Source organism: Chlorocebus sabaeus, chromosome 27 (genome assembly GCF_047675955.1).
Source record: "Chlorocebus sabaeus isolate Y175 chromosome 27, mChlSab1.0.hap1, whole genome shotgun sequence".
NCBI classification, from domain to species: domain Eukaryota; kingdom Metazoa; phylum Chordata; class Mammalia; order Primates; family Cercopithecidae; genus Chlorocebus; species Chlorocebus sabaeus.
The window spans coordinates 47,725,343-47,752,981 of NC_132930.1; the positions used below are offsets into that span (position 1 = coordinate 47,725,343).

General features: G+C 47.5%; 1 protein-coding gene and 1 long non-coding RNA gene across 2 annotated transcripts; one reads left to right on the forward strand and one right to left on the reverse strand.

The window, feature by feature from the left end:
- The first annotated feature begins 20 nt into the window (after positions 1-20).
- Positions 21-27,639, forward strand: LOC140710573 (uncharacterized). Its single transcript, XR_012091649.1, has 2 exons — positions 21-205; positions 25,034-27,639. It is a non-coding gene; the product is annotated as an uncharacterized lncRNA (long non-coding RNA).
- Positions 5,366-5,931, reverse strand: LOC103246473 (small ribosomal subunit protein uS11-like). Its single transcript, XM_037983203.2, has one exon. It carries the CDS (start codon positions 5,881-5,883, stop codon positions 5,428-5,430), a length of 456 nt encoding a protein of 151 aa, XP_037839131.1. The 5' UTR covers positions 5,884-5,931; the 3' UTR covers positions 5,366-5,427.

Consider the following 27,639-nt stretch of genomic DNA (forward strand, 5'->3'; position numbering starts at 1 on the left):
CGGGTTTAGAGGCACCTAGGACGCTCCAGGAGTCGGGTGTGCCTAGCCCTGGCCGGGGGCTGGCCCCGGGAGCAGCGTCCAGGCCCATGGCCGATGCAGCCTAGAGGGCTGCCCGGAGGAGGCGGCGCCAGGGCGAGACCTCCAGGGCGCACTGCCGGCGAAGCAAAGCTGAGGAAGTGGGAGATCTTTGGCTGGATCTCAGCAGGTCAGGGGCGATCCTGAGGGAGCTGCTAGATGTTCGCTAGGGGCGGGGAGCGGTGCATGCAAAAGCCTGGCCTCCGACCCCGGGCGGGTGGTGTCCAGTGTGGGGTCGCACCGCCCGGAGAGAGCTGGCCTGGAGGATCGGCTCGGGGGATCCGCCCTCGCCCGGCCTTTCCCTGACCCAGCCTCTCGTTGATCCTCGGGCGTCAGGGTGGGCACCAGCCTGCTTGGTCCCTCCCAGCTGCCCATCCCTTCCCCAGGGTCCTCCTCTCCGCCTCTCGGTGTCCTCGGAGCCCGGAGAACCGCTTGCCGGGAGCCCCAACCACAGGTCCTCGGCCTCTCTGTGCCAATTTCAGCCCCATGAACTCAGGGCTGTTGGCCTTAAAGAGCGCGGTGCCGCCAGTGGTCCCTGGGGGCGCCCGGCAAGTGCGAATCTGGGCCCCGGACGCCCTGGGAGGGATGGTCTCAGACGTCGGAGCCAGGCCCCACGCCGACACCTACACAGGCCGTGGGCTCCGCAGAAGGCGCCCCAGGCCCACGTGGGTGCTGGCGCCCCCCCCGCCCCCACCCCCGTCCCAGCAGTCCGCGCTTTGGCCGGGAGCTCAGGGACTAACCACACCTCCCGCCAGACCCTCTTCTTGGTGGGCGGAGCCGCACCCCTACCGGAGGCCGCCCCTCTCGCCTTGCAGGACCCCCAACCTCGGGCGCCCCCTCCCCAGCCTAGCCGACTTCTATCCCCAACCTCCGGGCTTCTGGCCGGTGGTCTTCCCGACACAAGCTGGGACCGCGGACGCACCTGCTTCTCGCCTGGTCAGAGCCGCCCCTGCTCAGGCGGGACGCGGTGTCCTGACCCTGAGCGGGGCTGGGACGGTGGGCTGGGGAAGCGTGCCCATGACCACTGCTGCCTCCTCCGGGTTGGGCCGACGCCGGGCTTCGGGGACCTGGTCGCGCCTCGGGGGTGCACTGCATCCCCAGCGCGCTGAAACGCAGGCGGGGCCCGAGGGGATGGGTGGGGCCTGCGGGTTGGTGTCCCAGGCGCCTGGAGAGGCAGCGGCCCTCCTGAGTGTCGGGCTAGTGCGCACTTCCGCGCTCTTCTCCACCCGGAGCCCCGAGCCCAGGAGCAGGCCGTCGCAGTCCCCCAGTGGGGCGGGAGCCGTAGAGGGGGAGCCCCGCGCGGTCGCCGGGCCGCTGAGCCCTGGGGGAGACGTGCCTCCGGGGACGTGCTGGGCCGCAGGCGTCCTTCTCCCCTTCGGTCCCACGCTGCGCCCCCTCGAAACCTGCCCTGTCACCCCTGCCTCTAGCGCCCACAGACAGCCGCGTCCATGCGGGGAAGGGAAACGCCTCCCCAGAAGCGAGGTGGGCTGGACCTCAGTCGGCGGTGCAGTTGGGTGGCCAGGAGTCTCGGGTTTGCTGCCCCCGCCCCCAGGGTCTGGTTGGCCCCTGGCTGCCTTCGGCCTCACCGCACCCCCTTCCACGTACACCCCTCACGCACCTTCTTCCCCGTCCCGGGCACCCAGGGCCTGAGGACCTATTTCCTCCCACCATCCAATCTGGCCACCGCCGCCGGACACACTCCCTCTCCCCCTCCTCTCCTGGGGACATCGCTGTGCCCTCGGGCCGCCCGTGCAGCTTCGCTCCCTCCCAGTCGCCTCCTCCCAAGGCACAGCCCCCACCCTACGGTTCTCTCTAGCAAACGGGTTGAGATTCCCTCACACCCAAACAAAACAAACCTGGCGCCCCCTCGGCGGCCCGCACCTCTCGGGCCCGTCCAGTGCCTACCCCTTTCCGTCTGGAGCCCGCTCCTGTCGGGTCTGGGTCCCCTCCCTCCCATTTTTGCCTGCTCCTCCCGGGTGTTTCTAGGCGATACCTGTCCCCCACCTTTCCATGTCCCCTTCCCTGAGCCCTCAACAATCCTTCCAGAAGCCCTGTCAGCTCCATCCCTAGAGCCGTGGGAATTCTCTCCACCCCACCCCTCTCTGCCCTTGGTCCCAGCCCCTCACCTGGGCTTGGAGAGTCGCCTCCTCACTGTCTCCCTTTTTCCAGCCCCCTGTAGTCCAGTCTCCACAAAGCAGTCAGAGAGAACTTTATTTTAAAATGTTGGTAAAATGTCCTCATTTAAGCAATAACTCCCCATCATCCCCCCGCTTCCCGCAGCCTCTACTTTCTGTGAATGCGGCCACTCTGGGGCCTCCCTTGCGTGGGATCTCACAGTGTTTGTCCTTTTGTGGCTGGACTGGCCTATTTCACTTAGCTTAGTGTCCTCTCCTTGTTTTTTTTTTGTTTTGTTTTGTTTTTTTTGTTTGTTTGTTTTGGAGAGACAGCGTGTCTTGGCCTCCCACATAGCTGGGACTATAGGCACGTGCCGCCATGCCTGGCTAATTTTTAGATTTTTTGAGAGACAGGGTTTCTTTATGTTGCCCAGGCTGGTCTCAAACTCCTGGGCTCTAGCCGTCCTCCTGCCTCTGTGGGTAGCACAGGCACCACGGGGCTGTGGATGAACCTCCCGGAGGCTATGAGTGGCAGAGGGGCCTTTGGGAGCACATCAGACACTGCCGCCAAGCAGGAGGCTTCACAGCTCCCCTCTCAACTCCAGTGGAAGTGCAAGCCCTGAGGCAGCTGAGGCCCTCAAGGTCCCCTGTCCCCTCCCAACTCGCCCACCAGGGCATTCCCCTGCCCACTCCCACCAGCTGCTGGGCCTCCTGCTGGGCCACAGGCCTCCCTCAGCTGAGACCTGCCAGGTTCTGCAGATAGCCAGGGCTTCTCCCCACCTCCCCGCTCGCTTGTGTCTTCCACCCACCCTGAGTCTTCCAGCTGCCAAAGATGTCAAAAGGTTCAAAACACTTGATCAAAACAGGATCACAGGTCACTGTGAAATAACAGTCATTTATTTAACCAGAGTGATAGTCAAATACTTCAAAAGCAATACAGAAAGATACATGGATTAAAAAAACCCTTTCAAAGCTCAGTTTTCCTAAGTAATTTAAAAAACGAATAAAGGCAACTCAGGAAGTTATCTTGATAAAATATTTTTAAAATCTTTGTTTTTTGAGGCCAGTTACCAAAAAGGTAAAGAAAAACCTCCTGCCATGTGATTTCTTCCACTTATGGGACACCCGTTTAGTTTACCTGAAAGTCAAACCTGATGAAAATGTACTCAATTTAACCAGACATGGGAAGAAGGTGCGTGTGTCCAAGGTTTTGAGCACACACGATATTAGAGAGGAATGTAAACGAGACAGTTAGTAGCTCGAGCAGGAGAATACGTGGCTGTTAGGAAAACCAAAAGCATGAGAAGTTTCCTGGTTACACGGACAATTCAGACACATCAAGAAAACCCAGGAAGACAGGTGAAATTATACGGGAAGAAAACATTGTTTTTCCAGGTCTTCAAGACAGACATTTCAGCATCAGGTCATAACAACAGAGTTAGAACCAGAGGGGAGAGATACAGAAGCTGACAAAAAGGCTGAAGCACAGCGTCACCAACCCAGGCCCTCTGATGGGGAGAAGGAGCTGGAGGCAGTGGTTCCTGTCCTGAGAATCACAGGCTACAAGATGCAGCAAAAGCTGAACTTCTGAGACAGGAGTCTGAGATGCTCTAAGAGGAAAGCTCTACCTCAAGGAATGAAATTTCCACTCTAAATGAAGAAGACAGCATTTCTGACCTGCAACAAGAGAAATTAAATGGAGAAAATAAAAAAACAGAAAAGTGCTGCAGAGAATTAAAAATCTAAACCTCTTGCAGTTTTACTACGAGCAGACCACTAGCTCAAGAAAACTTTGTTCTAAGGCAGGGGACCAAGCCAGATGTGGTGGCCGTGTGCCTGTGGTCCCAGCTACTCAGGAGGCTGAGGTGGGAGGATCACTGAAGCCCAGGCATTTCAGCCAACCTTTAAAAATTTAGTAAACAAATAAATAACACAGGGTATGTGGCCAGGCGCGGTGACTCACACCTGTAATCCCAGCACTTTCAAAGGATGAAGTGGGCAGATCATTTGCGGTCAGGAGTTATAGACCAGCCTGGCCAACGTGGTGAAACCCCATCTCTACTAAAAATAAATAAATAAATAGTCAGGAGTCGTGGTGCATGCCTATAGTCCCAGCTACTCGAGAGGCTGAGGCAGGAGAATCACTTGAACCTGGGAGGCGGAGGTTGCAGTGAGCCTAGATCATGCCACTTCACTCTACTCCAGACTGGGCGACAGAGTGAGACTCCATCTCAAACAAAATTTAAAAATAAATAACATAGGGGATGAAAAGTTCAATCTTCAGAAAAACTTAGAAATAATTCTCTTAATTATAACCAACTGGATCACACACAAATTCCTTTCATAAATTCATCCTTTATGAACCTTATCACAACTTCTCAGCCTTGACGATACCCTTCAACTTTCTGCCTTGTCTTTCTTTTTCTTTTATTTTGTTACTTTTTTTTTTTTTTTTTTTTTAACAGATCTCGCTGTGTCACCCAGGCTGGAGTACAGTGGTAGGATCATGGCTCGCTGCAGCCTGGACGTTGCAGGCTCAAGCAATCCTCCCTCCTCAGCCTCCCAAGCAGCTGAGACTACAGGCATGAGCCACCGTGCCCAGCCTCTCTTTCTTAAATAACTAGAGATTCTACTTTAGGACAAAAAATTACCATATCAGATTCTTTCTCATGCAAAATTATTCTCTTTTAAAAATCTTTCTTATGGACCGGGCACAGTGGCTCATGCCTGTAATCCCAGCAATTTAGGAGGCTGAGGCCAGCAGATCACCTGAGGTCAGGAGTTCAAGACCAGCCTGGCCAACATGGCAAAACCCTGTGTCTACTAAAAATACAAAAATTAGCTGGGTATGGTGGCACGCGCCCGTAATCCCAGCTACTGGGGAGGCTGAGGCAGGAGAATCATTTGAACCCGCGAGCCGGAGGGTGTAGTGAGCTGAGATCGCACCACTGCACTCCAACCTGGGTCATAGAGTGAGACTCCATCTCAAAAAAAAAAAAAAATGTTTCTTACCAAAACTGCATCTTCACTCCCATGACGCTCTTCATCTCTCTCTCTCTGTCTCTCTCTCTCTCTCATACTTGCTGGTTCCTTTTTATCTTGTTTCTGTTTCCTTCCTGAATCCATATTTTGAAATAACCTTAAAATTATTCCTTTTTCTCAATAAATAATACATATTTGTGCCTTTTTTTTTTAACATGAAGGCAATTTATTAACAAAATATTTTGAGGAGTCTTGTTCACAGACAGTGACCATGGTGACCCCCCTTCCTGCGAGTGCTGTCAGAGGGGATGGGGGTGATGTCCTTAATTGGCCCGACCTTCATACCGGAGCGGGCAAGGGCTCTGAGGGCCGACTGGGCCCCAGGTCCCCGGGCCTTGGTCCTGTTTCCTCCTGTGGCCTGGAGTTTGATGCGTAGGGCAGTGACACCCACCTCCTTGCACTTCTGGGCCACATCCCGGGCAGCCAACATAGCAGCATATGGCGAGGATTCATCTCGGTCTGCCTTCACCTTCATCCCACCAGTCACACGGCAGATGGTTTCTTTGCCAGAAAGATCAGTGACATGGACAGAAGTGTCATTGAAGAATGCAAAGATATGGCGGACACCAAATACATTCTCTCCTTCAGCCACCTGGGGTCCGAGGCTGATGACCTGTTCTTCCTTCTTTTCCTTCCCCTTTCGAGGTGCCATTTCTGCACGTCGTCTCCAGTCTCCACACCAGAAAGATTTGTGCCTTTCTTATAATTTTTCTCATAAAACACATCTTTTTGGTACACTTTATATACAGAATTATATATATTAATTAGAAGTTTAACTCTTTTTTTTGAGACGGAGTCTTACTCTGTCACCCAGGCTGGAGTGCAGTGGCATGATCTAGGCTCACTGCAACCTCCACCTCCCGGATTCAAGTGATTCTCCTGTCTCAGGAGTAGCTGGGACTACAGGTACATGCCACCACACCTGGCTAATTTTTGTATTTTTTTCTTTGGTAGAGACAGAGTTTTGCCATGTTGGGCAGGCTGGTCTCGAACTCCTGACCTCTAGTGATCCACCTGCCTCAGCCAAAGTGCTGGAATTCAGGCATGAGCCACTGCACCCGGCCTAGGTTTAACTCTTAGTAATTTTAATTTCTAGCAAGCAATTTGAACGATCACATATCAGTATTTTATAGATAAGAACCATTTTGTGATTTTTAGAAACAGGTGTCTCTATTTTTTTTTTTTTTTTTTTGAGATGCAATGTTGCTCTGTTGCCCAGGCTAGAGTGCAGTGGCGCAATCTTGGCTCACTGCAACCTCTGCCTCCCCGTACAAGCGATTCTCCTGCCTCAGCCTCCCAAGTAGCTGGGATTACAGGCACCTGCCACCACACCCAGCTGATTTTTGTATTTTTTAGTAGATACTGGGTTTCACCATGTTGGTCAGGCTGGTCTTGAACTCCTGACCTTAAGTGATCCACCCACCTCGGCCTCCCAAAGTACTGGGACTACAGGCGTGAGCCACCGTGCTCAGCCATAATGTATTTTTTTGATAGTGACTCTATTTAGTGAATCCAACAAGAGGACAAGCACAACCCTCCCCATCATTAAAAAAAAAAAAAATGAATTTGCACAAATCCCACTTGTGTTATTCACACATTTCACTTATTTAATGCTTTCTTTGATTTTGATACCAAACTGTATACTGATATAAACTCCTAGGTGATGAAAAGATCATTGACAGAGCTGAGGATTTTTCATTGAAAACCCTAATCCAGGCAAATATATTAACTCAGTTCTAGGTACTGATGTCAAAAGGGGTTATGAGATAGCAAGACACTAAATAACAAAGCTTCAAAACATTGAAAGCAACAGTTGACAGAAGTACAGAAGAAATAATTAATTTTACCATTATAGTGTAATATTTTAACATGCCTTTTCTGATAATTATTCAAACAGAAAATGAATTGGTAAGGATAGAGATTTGAACTTCACAGAACATTATCTAATTGAGTACATATATGGAACATTGTATCCTCAGAATACATTCTTTTCAAGCATATGCAGAATATTTAATTTTTTAAAAATTAGGCCAGGCATAGTGGCTTGTGCTTATAAGAGATGGGAGGATCACTTGAGGCCAGGAGTTTGAAACCAGCCTGGACAACATAGCAAGACCCTAACTCTACAAAAGATTTGAAAATTTTAAAAAGTATCTGGATGTGGTGGTGCATGCCTGTAATCCCAGCTAGTTAGGAGGTTGAGGCAGGAGGATCCCTTTAGCCTAGGAGTTCGAGGCTGCAGTGAGTCATGGTTGTGTCACTGCACTCTAGCCTGGGCAACAGAGTGAGATCCTGTCTCTAGAAAAAAATTTTTTTGTTTTTTATATATATACATTGATCACTTAATAGACCTAAAGTCTTTAAATGTGTCAAATAATTTAAACATGTCAATCATATAGATCATTTTTTCAACTACAAATCAATGTAATTATTACTTATAATAACACAAATATAAGTGAAACTTCCATATGTTTGGAAATTTAAATGCATGAATTTAATAACACATAGGTCAAATAAATCACAAGGGAAATTATCAAATATTTAGAATTAGAATAATAACAAAAATAGCATCCTACAAAACTTGCAATGTAAGGGTAAAATAGTATTTGTAGTAAAATTTATAGTGTAGTATAATTATAGATGTAAAAATGCTGAAAACTTATGTATCAAAAGAATGCATAACGTAATTTTTATGTGTATTAATAGATCTAGATATATGTAGTCTTTTATGAAATTTAGGAAACCAAGAACAAATGTATTTATGTTCAGCAATTAGTTTCAATTTCTTATCTTACTTGGAAATGAACCATACATTTATGAATATCATTTAATTTATCATAATATAACTTTAAGATTTCAAATTACATGAAAAGTTAATTTATAAATGTTTATCCTATTTACATTTACCTAATTTATTTTTAACAATTCACCTAGATGATTTATGAAAACTGAGATATTAGAAGTCATCAACTTATTTCCTGATTAACTTTTTATTTATTTTTTTCATATGAAGGAACACTTCTAGAAGATACCTTTCTTATATTCTAATACAAGCATTTAGTGTTTTCATATGCATCACACAAATATTAATTTAGTTCAAAATGCTTTCTAATATTACTGTGATTCTTCTTTGATTAAGAAGTTATTTTAAAGTGTATTGGCCGAGCGCAGTGGCTCAAGTCTGCAATCCCAGCACTTTGGGAGGCCAAGGCAGGTGGATCACCGGAGGTCAGGAGTTCGAGACTGGCCTGACCAACATGGCAAAACCCCATCTCTACTAAGACTGGGTAATTTATGAAGAAAGAGGTTTCCTTGACTCACAGTTCTGCAGGATGGTTGGGGAGCTTCAGGAAACTTACAATCATAGCAGAAGGGCAAAGGGCAAGCAAGCACCTTCTTCATATGGCAGACCAGGAGGAAGAGAGCAAAGGGGGAAGTGCTACACACTTTTAAACAAGACCTCATGAAAATTCATTCACTATCAAGAGAACAGCAAAGGGGAACTCGGCCTCCATGATCCAGTCGCCTCCCACCAGGCCCCTCCTCCAACACTGAGGATCAGAGCTCCACAAGAGATTTGAGTGGCCACATAGAGCCAAGCCATATCAGTCATCACCATGGCCATCCAGTGCCTCCCCTGTGGAGGACACCGAGCATGAATGCACAATGTGACACTCCTCCCACTCTGCCTGTTCCTGTTGTTCGTCCACACACTCATTCCCCGTAGCTGTGCCTCCCCATTCTTCCAAACTCGCTCCTTCCAGGCTCTCATCAACCGGTCAAACAGCCCCACCCACAACTCCATAGATATTCTTATTTCAGGTCTCTTCTGCCTCTACATGCAGCAGACGGGAAGCTAACTGATCAGAGTTGTACCCACAAGGAGGATTTCTTCTCCACGCTGTCTTCTAGGGCCACCCTGAGCATGTTGTAGTGTAGCTTCAGTCTGTCTTCAGGTTCCATCAACACTGAACCAGCTCATCTAAGCACCAGACATAAGATTTTTCTTCTTTTGTCAGGTGGGGTGGGAAGTCCCATGCTGTCCTCCCGGAGTCCCACCCACGTCTGGCCAGTTGGGTCGACTGTAACTCAGACTTCAGACTGACTTCACTTGTCACCCAGTTTACACAGCAAGGAGATCTCGATGGCAGCTGGGGTGGCTGACATCCATGTCAGCTCAGACTCCTAGGCAGTTATTCAATCCTCCCAAAAGTTCCTCATCCTTACACAGTATGGAGCCAAGTCCCTAAAGGTGCTCATTGGTTCACAGTATTAGACTTAATGCCTAATTAAGGATGTTTTCTTGTGTGTGCCTTTATAGCTGGACTCCCAGTGTATTTTTGCTTTTGAATGAACTGATCCAGACATTCATGCTGCCTCTTAGGTTAACTGAACTGTCCTTTCTCAAGGTTTTAGATCTCTTTGGCAATGCATTGGCAAAAGAGTTAAAGGAACTACCGTTAACTAATGGGCCCCTTTTGTAATATGTGATGACCTATTAATTTTCAGCCCTTCTAGGGAAGTCTCTGACAGGAACACAATCCAGCCCCTTAATTTTCTGGAAAAACAAGGGCATCAGGTATCCCCAGCAAGGCCCAGATCTCTGTACAGAAGGCTAAGTATTTGGGGTATGTGCCCATTCCTGGGACAGGACTTTGACTCAGGAGTTAAAAGAGGCCATCCTGGCACTCCAGTCCCCTCAGACTAAGAACAGGCCTTTAGGGGAATGGCTGGATTCTACTGCGTTTGGGCTCATAGCAGAACTACTTTATGAAGCTCTGAAAGGACGTGATCATGAGCCTTTAAATTGGGATGGAACCTGCAACAGGTATTCCTAACATTAGAAGAAAAGCTGGTGGCCGGGCGCGGTGGCTCCAGCCTGTAATCCCAGCACTTTGGGAGGCCGAGGCGGGTGGATCACGAGGTCAGGAGATCGAGACCATCCTGGCTAACATGGTGAAACCCCGTCTCTACTAAAAATACAAAAAACTAGCCGGGCGAGGTGGCGGGCGCCTGTAGTCCCAGCTACTCGGAGGCTGAGGCGGGAGAATGGCGTGAACCCGGGAGGCGGAGCTTGCAGTGAGCCGAGATCGCGCCACTGCACTCCAGCCTGGGCGACACAGCGAGACTCCGTCTAAAAAAAAAAAAGAAGAAAAGCTGGTAACAGCTCCTACTTTGGGACTCCCAAACATAGAAAAACTTTTCACCCTTTAGGATGGGTGCGGTGACTCACGCTTGTAATCGCAGCACTTTGGGAGGCTGAGGCAGGCGGATCACGAGGTCAGGAGATCGAGACCATCCTGGCTAACACGGTGAAACCCCGTCTCTAATAAAAATACAAAAATTTAGCTGGGCGAGGTGGTGGGCGCCTGTAGTCCCAGCTACTCAGGAGGCTGAGGCAGGAGAATGGCGTGAACCCAGGAGGCAGAGCTTGCAGTGAGCCAAGATCACACCACTGCACTCCAGCCTGAGCGACAGAGCAAGACTCCGTCTCAAAAAAAAGAAAAACTTTTCACCCTTTAGATGAACTTTCAGATGCTGTACAGCTCCATCCTTTCATCTTGGCTAAAAAACAAAGGGTAGCTTTGGGCATCCTAAACCAGGGGCTCAGGAATGACCCTATACCAGTGGTTTACTTTTCTAAACTAGACCAGGTGGTGGCTGGGTGGCCAGGAGACTTGTGAGCTGTAGCCGCCACCACTATATTGACAGAAGCCAGTAAGTTTACCTTGGGACAACCATTAGATGTCATGATCCCCCCCACCAAGTAGAGGGGGTCCTAGAGACAAAGGGACACCAATGGCTAACAGAGAGCTGGTTACTTAAATGTCAGGCCCTTCTGCTTGACACCCCAGATGTTACCCTTAAAGCATGTTGAGTTTTAAACTCTGCTCCCTTGTTGCTGGACTTCATGTCCCAGGAAAGAGATCCCCAACTCATTCACTCCTGTGTGGAAACCATAGAACAGACCTGCTCTAGCAGACCTGACCTCAGAGATGGGCCCCTGAGCTCCTGCATACCCCTGATGGAGAGTGGCTCAGAGATGGAAGTGGTTTTATTCATAAGGGAGAAAGACCGGTTATGCAGTAGTTAGCCAACAAGAAGGCATTGAGGCCAAAGCTTGACCTCCCCAGACATCTGCTCAAAAAGTGGAATTAATTGGTCTAATCAGGGTCCTCCGACTAAGAAAAGACTCAAGAGTCAACATATTTACTGATTCCAAATATGGATGCCTGGTGCTCCATACTCATGACGCCGTATGGAAAGAAAAGGGACCTCTAACAGCTAAGGAATCCCCCATACAGCATTGCTCTGAGATCCTGGAATTCTAGAGGCTGTCCAGCTCCCAAAGGAGGTGGCCGTTACTCACTGCAGAGGACACCAAAAGGGGGACACCTCTATTATCCCAGAGGAAATGCTCTGATGGACAGAACAGCCAAGGCCACAGGTAAAGAACACCAGCGCTCCAGGCCATGGACTAATGCGGGTACGGCACCCACGCCAGCAGCACCTACTATACTCCAGGCCACAGACTAATGCGGGTGCGGCACCCACGCCAGCAGCACCTACTATACTCCAGGCCACAGACTAATGCGGGTACTGCACCCACGCCAGCAGCACCTACTATACTCCAGGCCACAGACTAATGCGGGTACTGCACCCACGCCAGCAGCACCTACTATACTCCAGGCCACAGACTAATGCGGGTACTGCACCCACGCCAGCAGCACCTACTATACTCCAGGCCACGGACTAATGCGGGTACTGCACCCACGCCAGCAGCACCTACTATACTCCAGGCCACGGACTAATGCGGGTACTGCACCCATGCCAGCAGCACCTACTATACTCCTGAGGAAAGTAAATGGGCAGAACAGATGGGCTTACAAGGCCGGGTGTGGTGGCTCCCACTTGTAATCCCAGCACTTTGGGAGGCTGAGGTGGGTGGATCACGAGTTCAGGAGTTCGAGACCAGCCTAGTAAACACAGTAAAACCCCATCTCTACTAAAAATAGAAAGAAAAAAAAAATTAGCCAGGTGTGGTGGTGCATGCCTGTAATCCTGGCTGCTCGAGGGACTGAGGGAGGAGAATCATTTAAACCTGGGAGGCGGAGGTTGCAGTGAGCTGAGATCGCACCAGGGAGGGTTCACGCCATTCTCCTGCCTCAGCCTCCTGAGTCGCTGGGACCACAGGTGCCCGCCACCACACCCAACTAATTGTATTTTTAGTAGAGACGGGGTTTCACCATGTTAGCCAGGATGGTGTTGATCTCCTGACCTCGTGATCTGTCCACCTCGGCCTCCCAAAGTGCTGGGATTACAGGCGTGAGCCACTGCGCCCGGCTAGAAGTGTCCAAATTCTTAAAGAGATCATCCCAAAGTTTGGATTACCAATAAATCTTCCGAGTAATAATGCACTGTCCTTTACAGCTAAAGTGGTCCAGCGGGTTTCCTCAGCACTAGGCATTACCTATCACCTTCACTCCTCCTGGAAGCCTCAATCCTCAGATAAGGTAGAAAAAGCCAATCATGTTTTGTTGTTGTTGTTGTTGTTGTTGTTTGTTTGAGATAGAGTCTCACTCTGTCGCCCAGACTGGAGTGCAGTGGCGCAATCTTGGCTCACTGCAACCTCCGCCTCCCGGGTTCAAGCAATTCTCCTGCCTCAGCCTCCCGAGTAGCTGGGATTACGGGCATGCACCACGCCAGTCAATCAGGTTTTTAAAAGAACATTAGCAAAACTCCATCAGGAGACCTCAGAGGCCAAGGTGTCTCTCCTGCCCATAGCTCTTTTACACACGAGGATAGCTCCAAAGGGAATCTTCAAGCTTAGCCCAGGAGGCCCCTTTTCACTTCAGACCTCCTATTTGATGAAGAGATGATTGAACGCTCATCCATTGGTGTGGCTGGGTTCTGTGTCCCCACCCAAATCTCATGTTGGGTTGTGGTCCCCATCGTTGGAGCAGGGGTCTGGTGGGAGGTGATTGAATCATGGCAGCAGACTTCCCCTTCCTATTCTCCTGACAGAGTTCTCGCAAGATCTGGCTGTTGGAAAAAGTATGTAGCACTTCCCCCTTCACTCTGTCTCTCCTGTTGGCCATCTGAAGATTTGGCTGCTTCCCCCTCACCTTCCATGATTGTGAATTTCCCGAGGCCTCCCCAGAAGCAGAAGCCTGCACATCCCACAGAACCATGAACCAATGAAGCCTCTTCTTTTTTGTTTTCTTTTTCTTTTCTTTTCTTTTCTTTTTTTCTTTCTTTCTTTCTTTTTTTTTTTTTTTTTTTTTTTTTTGAGATGAAGTTTCGCCCTTGTGGCCCAGGCTGGAGTGCAATGGCACGATCTTGGCTCACCGCAACCTCTGCCTCCCGGGTTCAAGTGATTCTCCTGCCTCAGCCTCCTAAGTAACTGGGATTACAGGCATGCGCCACCACGCCCAGCTAATTTTGTATTTTTAGTAGAGGCAGGGTTTCTCCATGATGGTCAGGCTGGTCTCAAACTCCCAACCTCACGTGATCTGTCCACCTCGGCCTCCCAAAGTGCTGGGATTACATGAGCCACTGCACCCGGCCTGCCTCTTTTCTTTATAAATTACCCAGTCTCAGGTAATTATTTGTAGCAGTGTGAGAATGGACTAATACAGAAAATTGGTAGCAGAGAAGTGGGCATTGCTATAAAGGTACCTGGAAATGTGGAAGCAACTTTGGAACTGGGTAATAGGCAGAGGTTGGAACAGTTTGGAGAGCTCAGAAGACAGGAAGATGTGGGAAAGTTTGGAGCTTCATAGAGACTTACTTGTTAAATTGTTGTGACCAGAATGCTGATAGCGATATGGGCAATGAAGTCCAGACTAAGGAGGTCTCAGATGGAGATGAGGAACTTATTGCGAACTGGAGCAAAGATCACTCTTGCTATTCCTTAGCAGAGACTGGTGGCATTGTGCCCCCTTAGCAGAGACTGGTGGCATTGTGCCCCTGCTCTACAGATCTGTGAAACTTTGAACTTGAGAGAGATGATTGTATCTGGCAGAAGAAATTTCTAAGCAGCAAAGCATTCAAGACTTGGCTTGGCTGCTTCTAACAGTGTATGCTCATATGCAGGAACAAAGGGATTATCTGAAACTGACATTTATATTTAAAAAAGAAGCAGAGCGGGGGAGGGGCAAAGATGGCCGAGTAGAAGCAGCTCCCGTCTGCGGCTCCCACAAAGACAAACGTGATTTCTGCATTTCCAGCTGAGGTCCCCAGATTCTCTCTTTGAGACTGACTAGGTGGTGGGTGCGGCCCACGGAGAGCAAGGAAAAGCAGGGTGGGGAGACCGTTCACCCAGGAGCTGCATGGGGCGAAGGGATCGCCCTCCCCCAGCCGAGGGGGGCAGTGAGATGTTGCGCTACCCACCCAGAGAACTACGCTTTCCCCAGGGATTTTTGCAATCAGCAGATCAGGAGATTCGCTCGTGTTCCCACACCACCAGGACCTTGGGTTCCGATCATAAAGCTGTGCAGGCGACGGCAGCCGTAAGGGTGAGCAGCCGCTCAGGCGGGCACTGAGCTGCAGGAGTGTTTGCATATTTCAGCGGCTCTGGGAACTCCAGTGAGGCAGGAGACCCATCCACTCCCATGGCAAAGGGGCTGCAGCCAGGGAGCCAGGCGGCCTCACTCAGCAGGCCCCCCTCCTATGGAACCCCGCAAGCTAAGGCCCACTGGCTTGGAATCCCCACTGGCCAGCACAGCAGCCTGGAGTCTGCCTAAGATGACCGAGTTTTTTGGGCGGGGAGGGGGGCGCAGGTGGAGGGTCGACTGCCATTACTGTGGCTCTAGTCGGCAGTTTTCCCGGGCCAGTGCCAGGGAAATTGTGAGGTTGGGACTAGGCGGAATTCCCCCGCAGCACAGCACAGCAGCTGTGGCAGATCAGGGCCAGACTACCGCTTTAGCTGGGAACCAGATCCATCCCTTCTCACCGGGCAGTGCCTCCCCGCAGGAGTTCCAGCAACTCCAGCCAGGGGTTTACAGACAGAACTTTCATCTCCCTGGGTCAGAGCACCTGGGGAAAGTGATGGCCGCAGTCTCAGGTTGGGCAGACTTAATCTTTCCTGCCTATTGGCTCCCAAGAGTCCCGGTGACCGGGACGAGGGGGGATTCCCCCCGCCCAGCGCAGCGCACCCGCACTGGTAAGGGGCAGCCAGGCTGCTTCCTTAAGCAGATCCCTGATCCCCTGCCTCCTGACTGGGTGAGATCTCCCAACAGGGGTCACCAGACACTTCATAAAGGCGAGCTCCGGCTGGCATCAGGTCAGTGCCCCTCTGAGACAAAGCTTCCAAAGGAAAGAGCAGGCAGCAATCTTTGCTGTTCTGCAGCCTTCACTGGTGATATCCAGGCAAACAGGGTATGGAGCAGACCCCCAGCAAATTGCAGCAGACCTGCAGAAGGGGGGCCTGACTGTTAAAAGAAACACAGCCGGGCACAGTAGCTCACGCCTGTAATCCCAGCACTTTGGGAGGCTGAGGCGGGCAGATCACAAGGTCAGGAGTTCGAGACCAGCCTGGCCAATATGGTGAAACCCTGTCTTTACTAAAAATACAAAAATTATCCAGGTGTGGTGGTGGGTGCCTGTAGTTCCAGCTACTTGGGAGGCTGCAGGAGAATCGCTTGAACCCGGGAGGCGGAGGTTGCAGTCAGTGAGCCAAGATTGTGCCACTGCACTCCAGCCTGGGTGATACAGCGAGACTCTATCTCAAAAAAAAAAAGAAAAGAAAAGAAAAGAAAAACAAACAAACAGAAAGCAACAACAACAACAACATCAACAAAAAAGACCCCACAAAAACTCCATCTAAAGGTCAACAGCCTCAAAGATGAAAGGTAGATAAATCCATGAAGATGAGGAAAAACCAATGCAAAAACGCTGAAAATTCCGAAAGCCAGAGTACCTCTTCTCCTCCAAATGATCAGAATACCTCTCCAGCAAGGGCACAGGACTGGGCTGAAGCTGAGACGGATGAACTGACAGAAGTAGGCTTCAGAAAGTGGGTAATAGTACACTTCACTGAGCTAAAGGATCATGTTTTAACCCAACGCAAAGAAGCTAAGAACCGTGATAAAACATTATAGATGGTGTTAACTAGAATAACCAGTTTAGAGAGAAACATAAATGACCTGATGGAGCTGAAAAATACAGCACGAGAACTTCATGATGCAAACACAAGCATCAATAGCCAAGTCAACCAAATGGAAGAAAGAATATCAAAGCTTGAAGACTATCTTGCTGAAATAAGGCAGGCAGACAAGATTAGAGAAAAAATAATGAAAAGGAATGAACAAAACCTCTGAGAACTATCGGACTATGTAAAAAGACTGAACCTACAACTGATTGGAATACCTGAAAGAGACGGTGAGAATGGAGCCAAGTTGGAAAACACACTTTAGGATATCATCCAGGAGAACTTCCCCAACCTACCAGGACAGGCCAACATTCAAATCCAGGAAATCCAGAGAACAACAATAAGATACTCCATGAGAAGGTCAACCCTAAGGCACATAATCATCAGATTCTCTAAGATTAAAATGAAGTAAAAATGTTAAGGGCAGCCAGAGAGAAAGGCCAGGTCACCTACAAAGGGAAGCCCATCAGACTAACAGTGAACCTCTCAGTGGAAACCCCTCAAACCAGAAGAGATTGGGGGCTAATATTCAAATCCCCAATTTTTTTTTTTTTTTTTTTTTTTGAGATGGAGTCTTGCTCTGTCATCAGGCTAGAGTGCAGTGGCGCGATCTCAGTTCATTGCAACCTCTGCCTCCTGGGTCGAAGCGATTCCCCTGCCTCAGCCTTCCAAGTAGCTGGGATTACAGGCACATGTCACCACGTCCTGATGGTTTTTTGTATTTTAGTAGAGACGGGGTTTCACCATGTTGGCCAAGACGGTCTTGATCTCCTGACCTTGTTATCTGCCCGCCTTGGCCTCCCAAAGTGCTGTAATCCACCGTGCCTGGCCAATATTCAACATTTTTAAAGAATTTCCAGGCCACGGGCAGTAGCTCACACCTGTAATCCTAGCACTTTGGGAGGCTGAGGTGGGCAGATCACAAGGTCAGGAGTTCAAGAACAGCATGGCCAACATGGTGAAACCCCGTCTCTTCTAAAAATACAAAAATTAGCTGGGCAGGGTGGTGCGTGCCTGGAATCCCAGCTGCCCGGGAGGCTGAGGCAGGAGAATTGGTTGAACCAGGACTCCGGAGGCAGAGGTTGCAGTGAGCTGAGATGACACCACTGCACTCCAGCCTGGGCTACAGAGCGAGACTCCATCTCAAAAAAAAAAAAAAAGAATTTCCAACTGAGAACTTCAAATCCGGTCAAACTAAGTTTCATAGATGAAGGAGAAATAAAATCCTTTTCAGACAATCAAATGCTGAGGGATTTCACCACCATCAGGCCTGCCTTGCAAGAGCTCCTGAAGGAAGCACTGAACATGGAAACGAAAACCTGTTAGCAGTCACCATAAAAACATACTGAAGTACACAGACCAATGACCCTATGAAGCAACTACATTAACAAGTCTGCAAAATTAACCAGCCAGCATCATGATGACAGGATCAAATTCACACATACCAATATTAACCTTAAATGTAAATGGGCTAAATGCCCCAATTGAAAGACACAGAATGGCAAGCTAGATAAAAGACAAGATCCATCAGTGTGCTGTATTCAGGAGTCACAACGCATATGCAAAGACACACATAGGCTAGAAATAAAGGGATGGAGGAATATTTACCAAGCAAATGGAAAGCAAAAAAAAGCAGAAGTTGCAATCCTAGTTTCTGACAAAATAGACTTTAAAACAACACAGGTCAAAAAAGACAAAGAAGGGCATTACATAACGGTAAAGGGTTCAATTCAACAAGAAGACCTAACTATTCTAAATATATATGCACCCAATACAGGAGCACCCAGATTCATAAAACATGTTTTTTTGTTTGTTTGTTTGTGGGGTTTTTTTTCTTTTTTCTTTTTTTTTTTTTCTCTTTTGAGACAGAGGCTTGCTCTGTCACCCAGGTTGGAGTGCAGTGGTGCAATCTTGGCTCACTGCAACCTCTGCCTCCTGGTTCAAGCAATTCTCCTGCCTCAGCCTCCCGAGTAGCTGGGACTATAGTGCGCGCCACCATGCCCAGCTAATTTTTATATGTTTAGTAGAGACGGGGTTTCACCATGTTGGCCAGGATGGTCTCAATCTCTTGACTTCGTGATCCACCCGCCTCGGCCTCCCAAAGTACTGGGATTACAGGTGTGAGCCACCGCCCCCGGTGATACATTCTTAAAGACCTACAAAGAGACTTAGACACTCACACAATAATAGTAGAATACTTTAATACCCCACTGTCAATATTAGACAGATCATCAAGACAGAAAATTAACAAAGATATTCAGGACTTGAACTCAGCTCTGAATCAAGTGGGCCTGGTAGATACCTACAGAACTCTCCACCCCACAAAAAACAGAACATACATTTTTCTTGGTGCCACATGGAACTTAGTCTAAAATTGATCATATAATTGGAAGTAAAATACCCCTCAGCAAATGCAAAAGAACGGAAATCGTAACAGTCTCTCAGACCATGACATAATCAAATTAGAACTCAAAACTATGCAACTACATGGAAATTGAACGACCTACTCCTGAATGACTTCTGGGCAAATAATGAAATTAAGGCAAAAATCAAGAAGTTCTTTGAAACTAATGAGAACAAAGAGACAACTTACCAGAATCTCTGGGATGCAGCTAAAACAGTGTTAGGAGGGAAAGTTATAGCACTAAATTACCACATCAAAAACCGAGAAAGATTTCAAATCAACATACTAACATCACAACTAGAAGAACTAAAGGATCAAGAGCAAACAAACCTCAGAGCTAGCAGAAGACAAGAAATAACCAAGCTCAGAATGGAACTAAAGGAAATGGAGACACAGAAAACCCTTCAAAATATCAATGAATCCAGGGGCTGGGATTTTTAGTCAATAAAATAGATAGACTGCTAACTAGACTAATAAAGAAGAAAAGAGAAAAGATTTAAGTAAACACAATCAGAAATGATAAGGGGGATACTACCACTGACCCCACAGAAATACAACCATCAGAGAATACTATGAACATCTATATGCAAATAAACTATACAATCTAGAAGAAATGGATAAATTCCTGAACACATACACCCTCCCAAGACTGAACCAGGAAGAAGTTGAATCCCTGAACAGACCAATAAGTTCTGAAATTGAGGCAGTAATAAATACCCTGCTGGCCGGGCACAGTGCCTCACACCTGTAATCCCAGCACTTTGGGAGGCTGAGGCAGGCAGATCACAAGGTCAGGAGTTCGAGACCAGCCTGGCCAACATGGTGAAACCCCATCTCTACTCAAAACACAAAAATTAGTTGGGCGTGGTGGCAGGTGCCTGTAATCCCAGCTACTTGGGAGTCTGAGGCAGGAGAATTGTTTGAACCTGGGAGGCAGAGGTTGCAGTGAGCCGAGATCATGCCATTGCACTCCAGCCTGGACGACAAGGGCAAAACTCCATCTCAAATAAATAAATAAATAGTCTACCCACCAAAAAAACCCAGGACCAGGTGGATTCACAGCTGAATTCTACCAGAGGTACAAAGAGGAGCTGGTACCATTTTTTCTGAAACTATTACAAACAATGGAAAGGGAGGGACACCTCCCTAACTAATTTTATAGGGCCAGCATCATTCTGATACCAAAACCCGGCAGAGATACAACAAAAGAAGAAAACTTCAGGACAACATCGCTGACGAACATCGATGCAAATACCCTCAATGAAATACTGGCAAACCAAATCTGGCAGCACATCAAAAAGCTTGTCCGCCATGATCAAGTAGGCTTCATCTCTGGGATGCAAAGCTGGTTCAACATACACAAGTCAATAAATGTAATTCATCACATAAACAGAACTAAAGACAAAAATCATGTGATTATCTCAATAGATACAGAAAAGGCCTTCAATAAAATTCAACATCCCTTCATGTAAAAAACATAATAAACTAGGTATTGAAGGAACATACCTCAAAATAATAAGAGCTGTTTATGAAAAACCCACAGCCAATATCATATTGAATGGGCAAAACCTGGAAACATTCCCCTTGAAAACTGGCACGAGACAAGGATGCCCTCTCTCATCACTCTTATTCAACATAGTATTGGAAGTTCTGGCCAGGGCAATCAGGCAAGAGAAAGAAATAAAGCGTATTCAAATAGAAAGAGAGGAAGTCAAATTGTTTTGTTTGCAAATGACATGATCCTATATCTGGAAAACCCCATTAATTCAGTTCTAAAGCTTCTTAAGCTGATGAACAACTTCAGCAAAGTCTCAGGATACAAAATCAGTGTGCATAAATGACAAGCATTCTTATACACCAACAACAGACAAGCAGAGGGCCAAATCATGAATGAATTTCCATTTACAATTGCCTCAAAGAGAATAAAATACCTAGGAATACAACTAACAAGGGATGTGAAGGACATCTTCAAGGAGAACTACAAACCACTGCTCAAAGAAACCAGAGAGGACACAAACAGATGTAAAAACATTTTATGTTCATGGATAGGAAGAATCAATATCATGAAAATGGCCATACTGCCCAAAGCAATTTATATATTTAATGCTATTCCCATTAAACTACCATTGACATTCCTCACAGAATTAGAAAAAACTATTTTAAAATTCATGTGGAACCATAAAAGAACTTGTATAGCCAGGACAATTCTTTTTTTTTTTTTTTTTTTGGAGACGGGGTCTCGCTCTGTTGCCCAGGCTGGAGTGCAGTGGCCGGATCTCAGCTCACAGCAAACTCCGCCTCCCGGGTTTACGCCATTCTCCTGCCTCAGCCTCCCAAGTAACTGGGACTACAGGCGCCCGCCACCTTGCCTGGCTAGTTTTTTGTATTTTTTAGTAGAGACGGGGTTTCACCATGTTAGCCAGGATGGTCTCGATCTCCTGACCTCGTGATCTGCCCGTCTCGGCCTCCCAAAGTGCTGGGATTACAGGCTTGAGCCACCACGCCTGGCCAGCCAGGACAATTCTAAGCAAAGAGAACAAAGCTGGAGGCATCACACTACCCAACTTCAAACTATTCTGCAAGGCTACAGTAACCAAAACAGCGTGGTACTGGTACAAAAACAGGCACATGGACCAATGGAACAGAATAGAAAACTCAGAAATAAAACTGCACATCTACAACCATCTGATCTTTGACAAACCTGACAGAAACAAATAATGGGGAAAGGGTTCCCTATTTAATAAATGGTGCTGGGTGAACTGGGTAGACATATGCAGAAATTGAAACTGGACCCTTCCTTACACCTTATATAAAAATTAACTCAAGATCGATTTAAGACTCAAAATAAGACCCAAACTATAAAAGCCCTAGAAGGAAATCTAGGCAATACCATTCAGGACATAGGCTTGGGCAAAGATTTTATGATGAAATCGCCAAAAGCAATTACAACAAAAGGAAAAATTGACAAATTGGATCTAATCAAACTGAAGAGCTTCTGCACAGCAAAAGAAACTATCATCAGAGCAAACAGACAATCTACAGAATGGCAGAAAATTTTTGCAATCTATCAGTCTGACAAAAGTCTAGGCCGGGCGCGGTGGCTCAAGCCTGTAATCCCAGCACTTTGGGAGGCCGAGACGGGCGGATCACGAGGTCAGGAGATCGAGACCATCCTGGCGAACACAGTGAAACCCCGTCTCTACTAAAAAATACAAAAAAAAAAAAACAAAAAACTAGCCGGGCGAGGTGGCGGGCACCTGTAGTCCCAGCTACTCGGGAGGCTGAGGCAGGAGAATGGCGTGAACCCGGGAGGCGGAGCTTGCAGTGAGCTGAGATCCGGCCACTGTACCCCAGCCCGGGCGACAGAGCGAGACTCCGTCTCAAAAAACAAACAAACAAACAAACAAAAAAGTCTAATATCCAGAATCTACAAGGAACTTAAGCAAATTTACAAGAAAAAAAAACCCCATTAAGAAGTGGGCAAAGGACATGAACAGACACTTCTCAAAAGAAGACATACATGCAGCTAACAAACATGAAAAAAACTCAACATCACTGATCATCACAGAAATGCAAATCAAAACCACAATGGATACCATTTCATGCTAGTCAGAATGGTGATTATTAAAAAGTCAACAAACAACAAACACTGGCAAGGTTGCAGAGAAATGGGAACACTTTTACACTGTTGGTGGGAATGTAAATTAGTTCAACCATTGTGGAAGACAGTGTGGCAATTCCTCAAAGATTTAAAACAGGAAATACCATTTGACCCAGCAATCCCATTACTGGGTATATACCCAAAGGAATATAAATCATTCTATTATAAAGATACATGCACATGTATGTTCATTGCAGCACTATTCACAAGAGCAAAGACATGGAGTCAACCCAACTGCCCATCAATGATAGACTTGATAAAGAAAATGTGGTACATGTACACCATGAAATATTATGCAGTCATAAAAAGGAATGAGATCATGTCATTTGCAGGGATGTGGATGAAGCTGGAAGCCACTATCCTCAGCAAACTAACGCAGGAAAAAAACCAAACACCACATGTTCTCACTTATAAGTGGGAGCCAAACAATGAGAGCACATGGACATAGGAAGGGGAAAACACACACACTGGGGCCTTTTCGGGGAGGAAACAGGGGAGAGCATCAGGAAAAATAGCTAATGCATGCTGGGCTTAATACCTAGATGATGGGTTGATAGGTGCAGCAAACCACCATGGCACACATTTACTTATATAACAAACATGCACATGTACCCCAGAACCTAAAATAAAATAAAAAGAAAAAAAAGGGAAGCAGAGCATAAAAGTTTGGAAATTTTGCAGCCTGACCATGTGAAAGAAAAGAAAAACCCATTTTCTGGGGGAGGAATTAAAGCAAGCCCGCTGCAAAAATTTGCGTAAGAAGAGCCGAATGTTAATAGTCAGGAAAATAGAGAATATGTCTCCGAAACATTTAGAGATCCTTATGGTAGCCCCTCCCATCACAGGTCTGGAGGCCTAGAAGGGAAAAATGGTTTTGTTGACCGGGCCCAGGGCCCCACTGCTCTGTGCAGCCTCAGGACACAGCACCCTGCATCCCAACCACTCCAGCTCCAGCTATGGCTATAATGGGCCAAGATACATCTCAGGCTGCTGCTCCAGAGAGTGCAAGCCAGAAGCCACCAAGATTTCCATATGGTGTTAAGGCTGCAGGTGCATAGAAGGCAAGATTTGAGGCTTGGGAGCCTCCACCTAGATATCAGAGGATGTACAGAAACACCTGGATGTCCAGGCAGAAGTCTGCTGCAGGGGCAGAGCCCTCATGCAGAACTTCCACTAGAGCAGTGTGGAGGTGAAATGTGGGGTTGGATCCCCCACACAGAGTTCCCACTGCAGCACTGCCTAGTGGAGCTGTGAGAAGAAGGTCACCATCCTCCAGACCCCAGAATGGTAGATCCACTGACAGCTTCCACTGTGCACCTGAAAATACTGTAGGCACTCAACAGCAGCCTGTGAAAGCAGCCGTGGGGGCTGTACCCTGCAGAATCACAGGGGCAGAGCTGCCCAAGGCCTTGGGAGTCCACCCCTTGCATCAGCATGCCCTGGGTGTGAGACATGGAGTCAAAAGAGATTATTTTGGAGCTTTAAGATTTAATGACTGCCCTGCTAGGCTTCAGACTTGTGGGGGGCCTTAGCCCCTTTGTTTTGGCCAATTTCTCCCTTTTGGAACAGGAGTATTTACCCAATGCCTATATCCCCATTGTATCTTGGAAGTAACTAAATTGCTTTTTATTTTACAGGCTCATAGGTGGAAGGAACTTGCCTTGTCTCAGATAAGAGTCTGGACTTGGACTTTTGAGTTATGACTTTGGGGGACTGTTGGGAAGGCATGATTGTGTTTTGAAGTGTGAGGAGGACATGGGATTTGGGAGGGCCGGGGGCATAATGATATGGGTTTGTCACAGGATCCTTGGGGTGTCACTTCACTAGCTGGAAACCTCTGTGGCCAGTGGCACCTTTTCTCGAGTTTTGCTCAGGCCCACTGGGCTCATTCTGCCCACTTGGCCTGGCAGACTGTGCTTGGCTCATCCTACTAGCCTGGATCCCAGGCCTGCCAAGGGTGAGCCAGGCAAAGAGCGGTGAGGGGTGTGTGAACAAGCAAGCATAGAGTCTGGCCACTATACAAGCCAGACACACCAGCTATGGGTGGGAACAGGAGTTTTAATTTTTCTTTTTTTCCTATAATACTTATTTTCTATCACTCTGGCCAGCTGCCTCCCACTGGAAAATACCTCTTTTGTCCTTGTTGGGTGTAGAGGCCACTCTAAGGCCTAACTGGACACCATGCTGCCACTGTTTATCCTGCCTGCCCTCCCAATCACCCTGATCTACTGTGGGTGGGAACAGAATGCTATAGTAAATATTTCAAAAATTACAGCATCAGGGAACCATCTTCATGGTTGCTGGGTTTGTCATCAACATCCCCAGGATAGAGAGTTCCATCTTCTGGCCTATGTGGAAAATCTCACAGCCATCTCCCCAGACTTCCTAACCATAGTGATCCCAAAGTACCCAGACCCCTGCTTGTTAGGTGGAACTCTCCTCCACTTAACGGATTTCACCTGAACCTCATCCCCCTACCCCTGTACCCCACTCCCCACCACTATTACTTGGACCCAGAAAGCTGGCTGTCTGTATCTCCAGTGTGCTAATGGCTGTCTTTTGTGCTCACTGTTGTGTTAACACAGAAGCAGAAGCTTCCCTGTGATGCTCTGACACAACGTGTTGCCAGGTTCTCAAGGCTGCAGTGAAGTAAATCGGATCCCACTTGCGAGTGAGGAAATCATCTACGGTGCCTTCTCCCACATCAGAACGTAGAGGGGGAAAAACAGCTGTCTAATCTGGGAAGGTGGGAGCACCACCCTCTCCTGGAAAACAAAGGTCGTTCAACCACCCACAATGGAGCAGGGAAGGAACATCTCTACAGACCCAACTTGGCAGCAGAGGATACATACCACGTCCCACAGGGCCTCTATTTGTGTCCCAACTGGGTTCATTTTTGTTTGTGGCCACAAGTGGGAAGAAGCCCACTCCGTGGGGTCACTCCCAGCACCCAGCTCGCAGCTCCCCAGGGAGCCCACCTGTTCTTTTAGAAGTAGCTTTCCCTTACATATCAAAATCTTGGAACAGGAGTGGATGTGTGTTGACCATCCTTGCCCCTCCCGGGGTCACGTCTATAACCCATAAGACCTAAGAGCATCAGAAGATAATGAGCAATAGGATTAATTCTGGGAGGAATCAAGGTAGTAATAGGACAATCTTAGCCCCGTGAGGTGACTTTGCCTACCACAAGTCAACCCTAAAGAATGCGACTCAAACCCTAGAATCATTAGCCACCAACACAGGTCAGGCACGAAAGGGAATTTAAGAATCCCTAGACTGTATGGCAAATATAATCCTTGATAACAGACTAGTGTTGAATTATTTACTAGCTGAACAAGGTGGAGTCTGTACGGCTATTAACAAAACCTGCTGCATGTATATTAACAACTCTGGGCATAATAATGTTAACAATCAAAAGATTTATGAGCAAGCTCCCCGGTTGCGTAGACATAACCAGGGCGCGGACCCAGCTATATCTGGTCAACTGTCAAAAATGCCCTCCCAAGTCTCACGTGTTTTTTACCTCACCTAAGACCTTTGGTAGGTATCTCATTACTAGGAATTTTTGGACCTTGCTTGTTTAACCACTTAGTAAGGTTTGTGTCTTCCAGATTACAACACTTCCACGTCAAGAAAATGTGGCAATAAGGCTGCCAAACCCTCCGGTCTTCTGAACCGAATCCGTATAGATTCTGGATATTACACCTTCATTGGGATATTTTGAGAATATTTTCTGCCATTCTGTAAGCTGTCTGTTTACTCTGTGATGGTTTCTTTTGCTGTGCATAAACTCTTCAGTGTAAGTAGGTCCTACTCATCAATTTTTTTGTTGTTGTTGTTACAATTGCTTTTGAGGACTTAGTAATAAATTCTTTCCCAAGACTGATGTCCAGAATGGTGTGTCCCAGGTTTTCTTCTAGGATTCTTCTAGTTTGTGGTCTTACATTTAAATCTTTAATCCATCTTTAGTTTTTTTATAAGGTGAAAGGTAGGGGTCCAGTTTTATTCTTTTGCATATAGTTAGCCAGTTTTCCTAGCACCATTTATTGAATAGGGAGTCTTTACCCCATTGCTTCTTTTTGTTGACTTTGTCAAAGATCAGGCCTTCCTTGGCCTCCCAAAGTGCTAGGACTACAGGTGTGAGTCACTGTGCCCAGCCCAGTATGGCCATTGTAACAATATTGATTCTTCCAATCCATGAACACAGGATATTTTTTCCATTTGTGTCATCTATGATTTCTTTCAGCAGTGTTTTGTAACTTTCCTTATCGATGTCTTTCACCTCCCTGGTTAGACGTATTCCTAGGTATTTTATTTTTGTGTGTGGCTATTGTAAATGGGATAGAATTCTTGATTTGGCTCTCAGTTTGGACACTACTGGTTTATACAAATGCTGCTGACTGGCCAGGCGCGGTGGCTGACGCCTGTAATCCCAGCACTTTGGGAGGCCGGGGCGGGCGGATCACGAGGTCAAGAGATTGAGACCATCCTGGCCAACATGGTGAAACATGTCTCTACTAAAAATACAAAAATTAGCTGGGCATGGTGGCACGCACCTGTAGTCCCAGCTACTTGGGAGCCTGAGGCAGGAGAATCATTTGAACCCAGGAGGTGGAGGTTGCAGTGCACCAAGATCGCGCCACTGCACTCCAGCCTGGTGACAGAGCAAGACTCTGTCTCAAAAAAAAGAAAAGAAAAGAAAAGAAAAGAAATACTGATGACTTTTGAATGTTGATTTTGTATCTTGAAACTTTACTGCAGTCATTACAGTACAGGAGCCTTTTGGTGGAGTTCAAGGTTTTCTAGGTATAGAATCATAGCATCAGTGAAGAGAGATTGAAGGGGGCCAGCCCCTCCACACCTGTGGGTATTTCTCATCAGGTGGGATGAGAGACTGAGAAAAGAAATAAGACACAGAGACAAAGTATAGAGAAAGAACAGTGGGCCCAGGGGACCGGCACTCAGCATACGGAGGACCTGCACTGGCGCCAGCCTCTGAGTTCCCTCAGTATTTACTGATCATTATGTTTACTATCTTGGTAAGGGGAGTGTAGCAGGGCAACAGCTGGGGAGAAGGTCAGCAGGAAACCTGTGAACAAAGGAATCTATATCATGAATAAGTCCAAGGAAAGGCACTGTGTCTGGATGTGCACACAGGCTAGATTTATGTTTCTCTTCACCCAAACATCTC

Excerpts from the sequence above, each read along its gene's own strand:
- LOC103246473 (XM_037983203.2), bottom strand. The coding sequence starts at position 5,883 with ATGGCACCTCGAAAGGGGAAGGAAAAGAAGGAAGAACAGGTCATCAGC.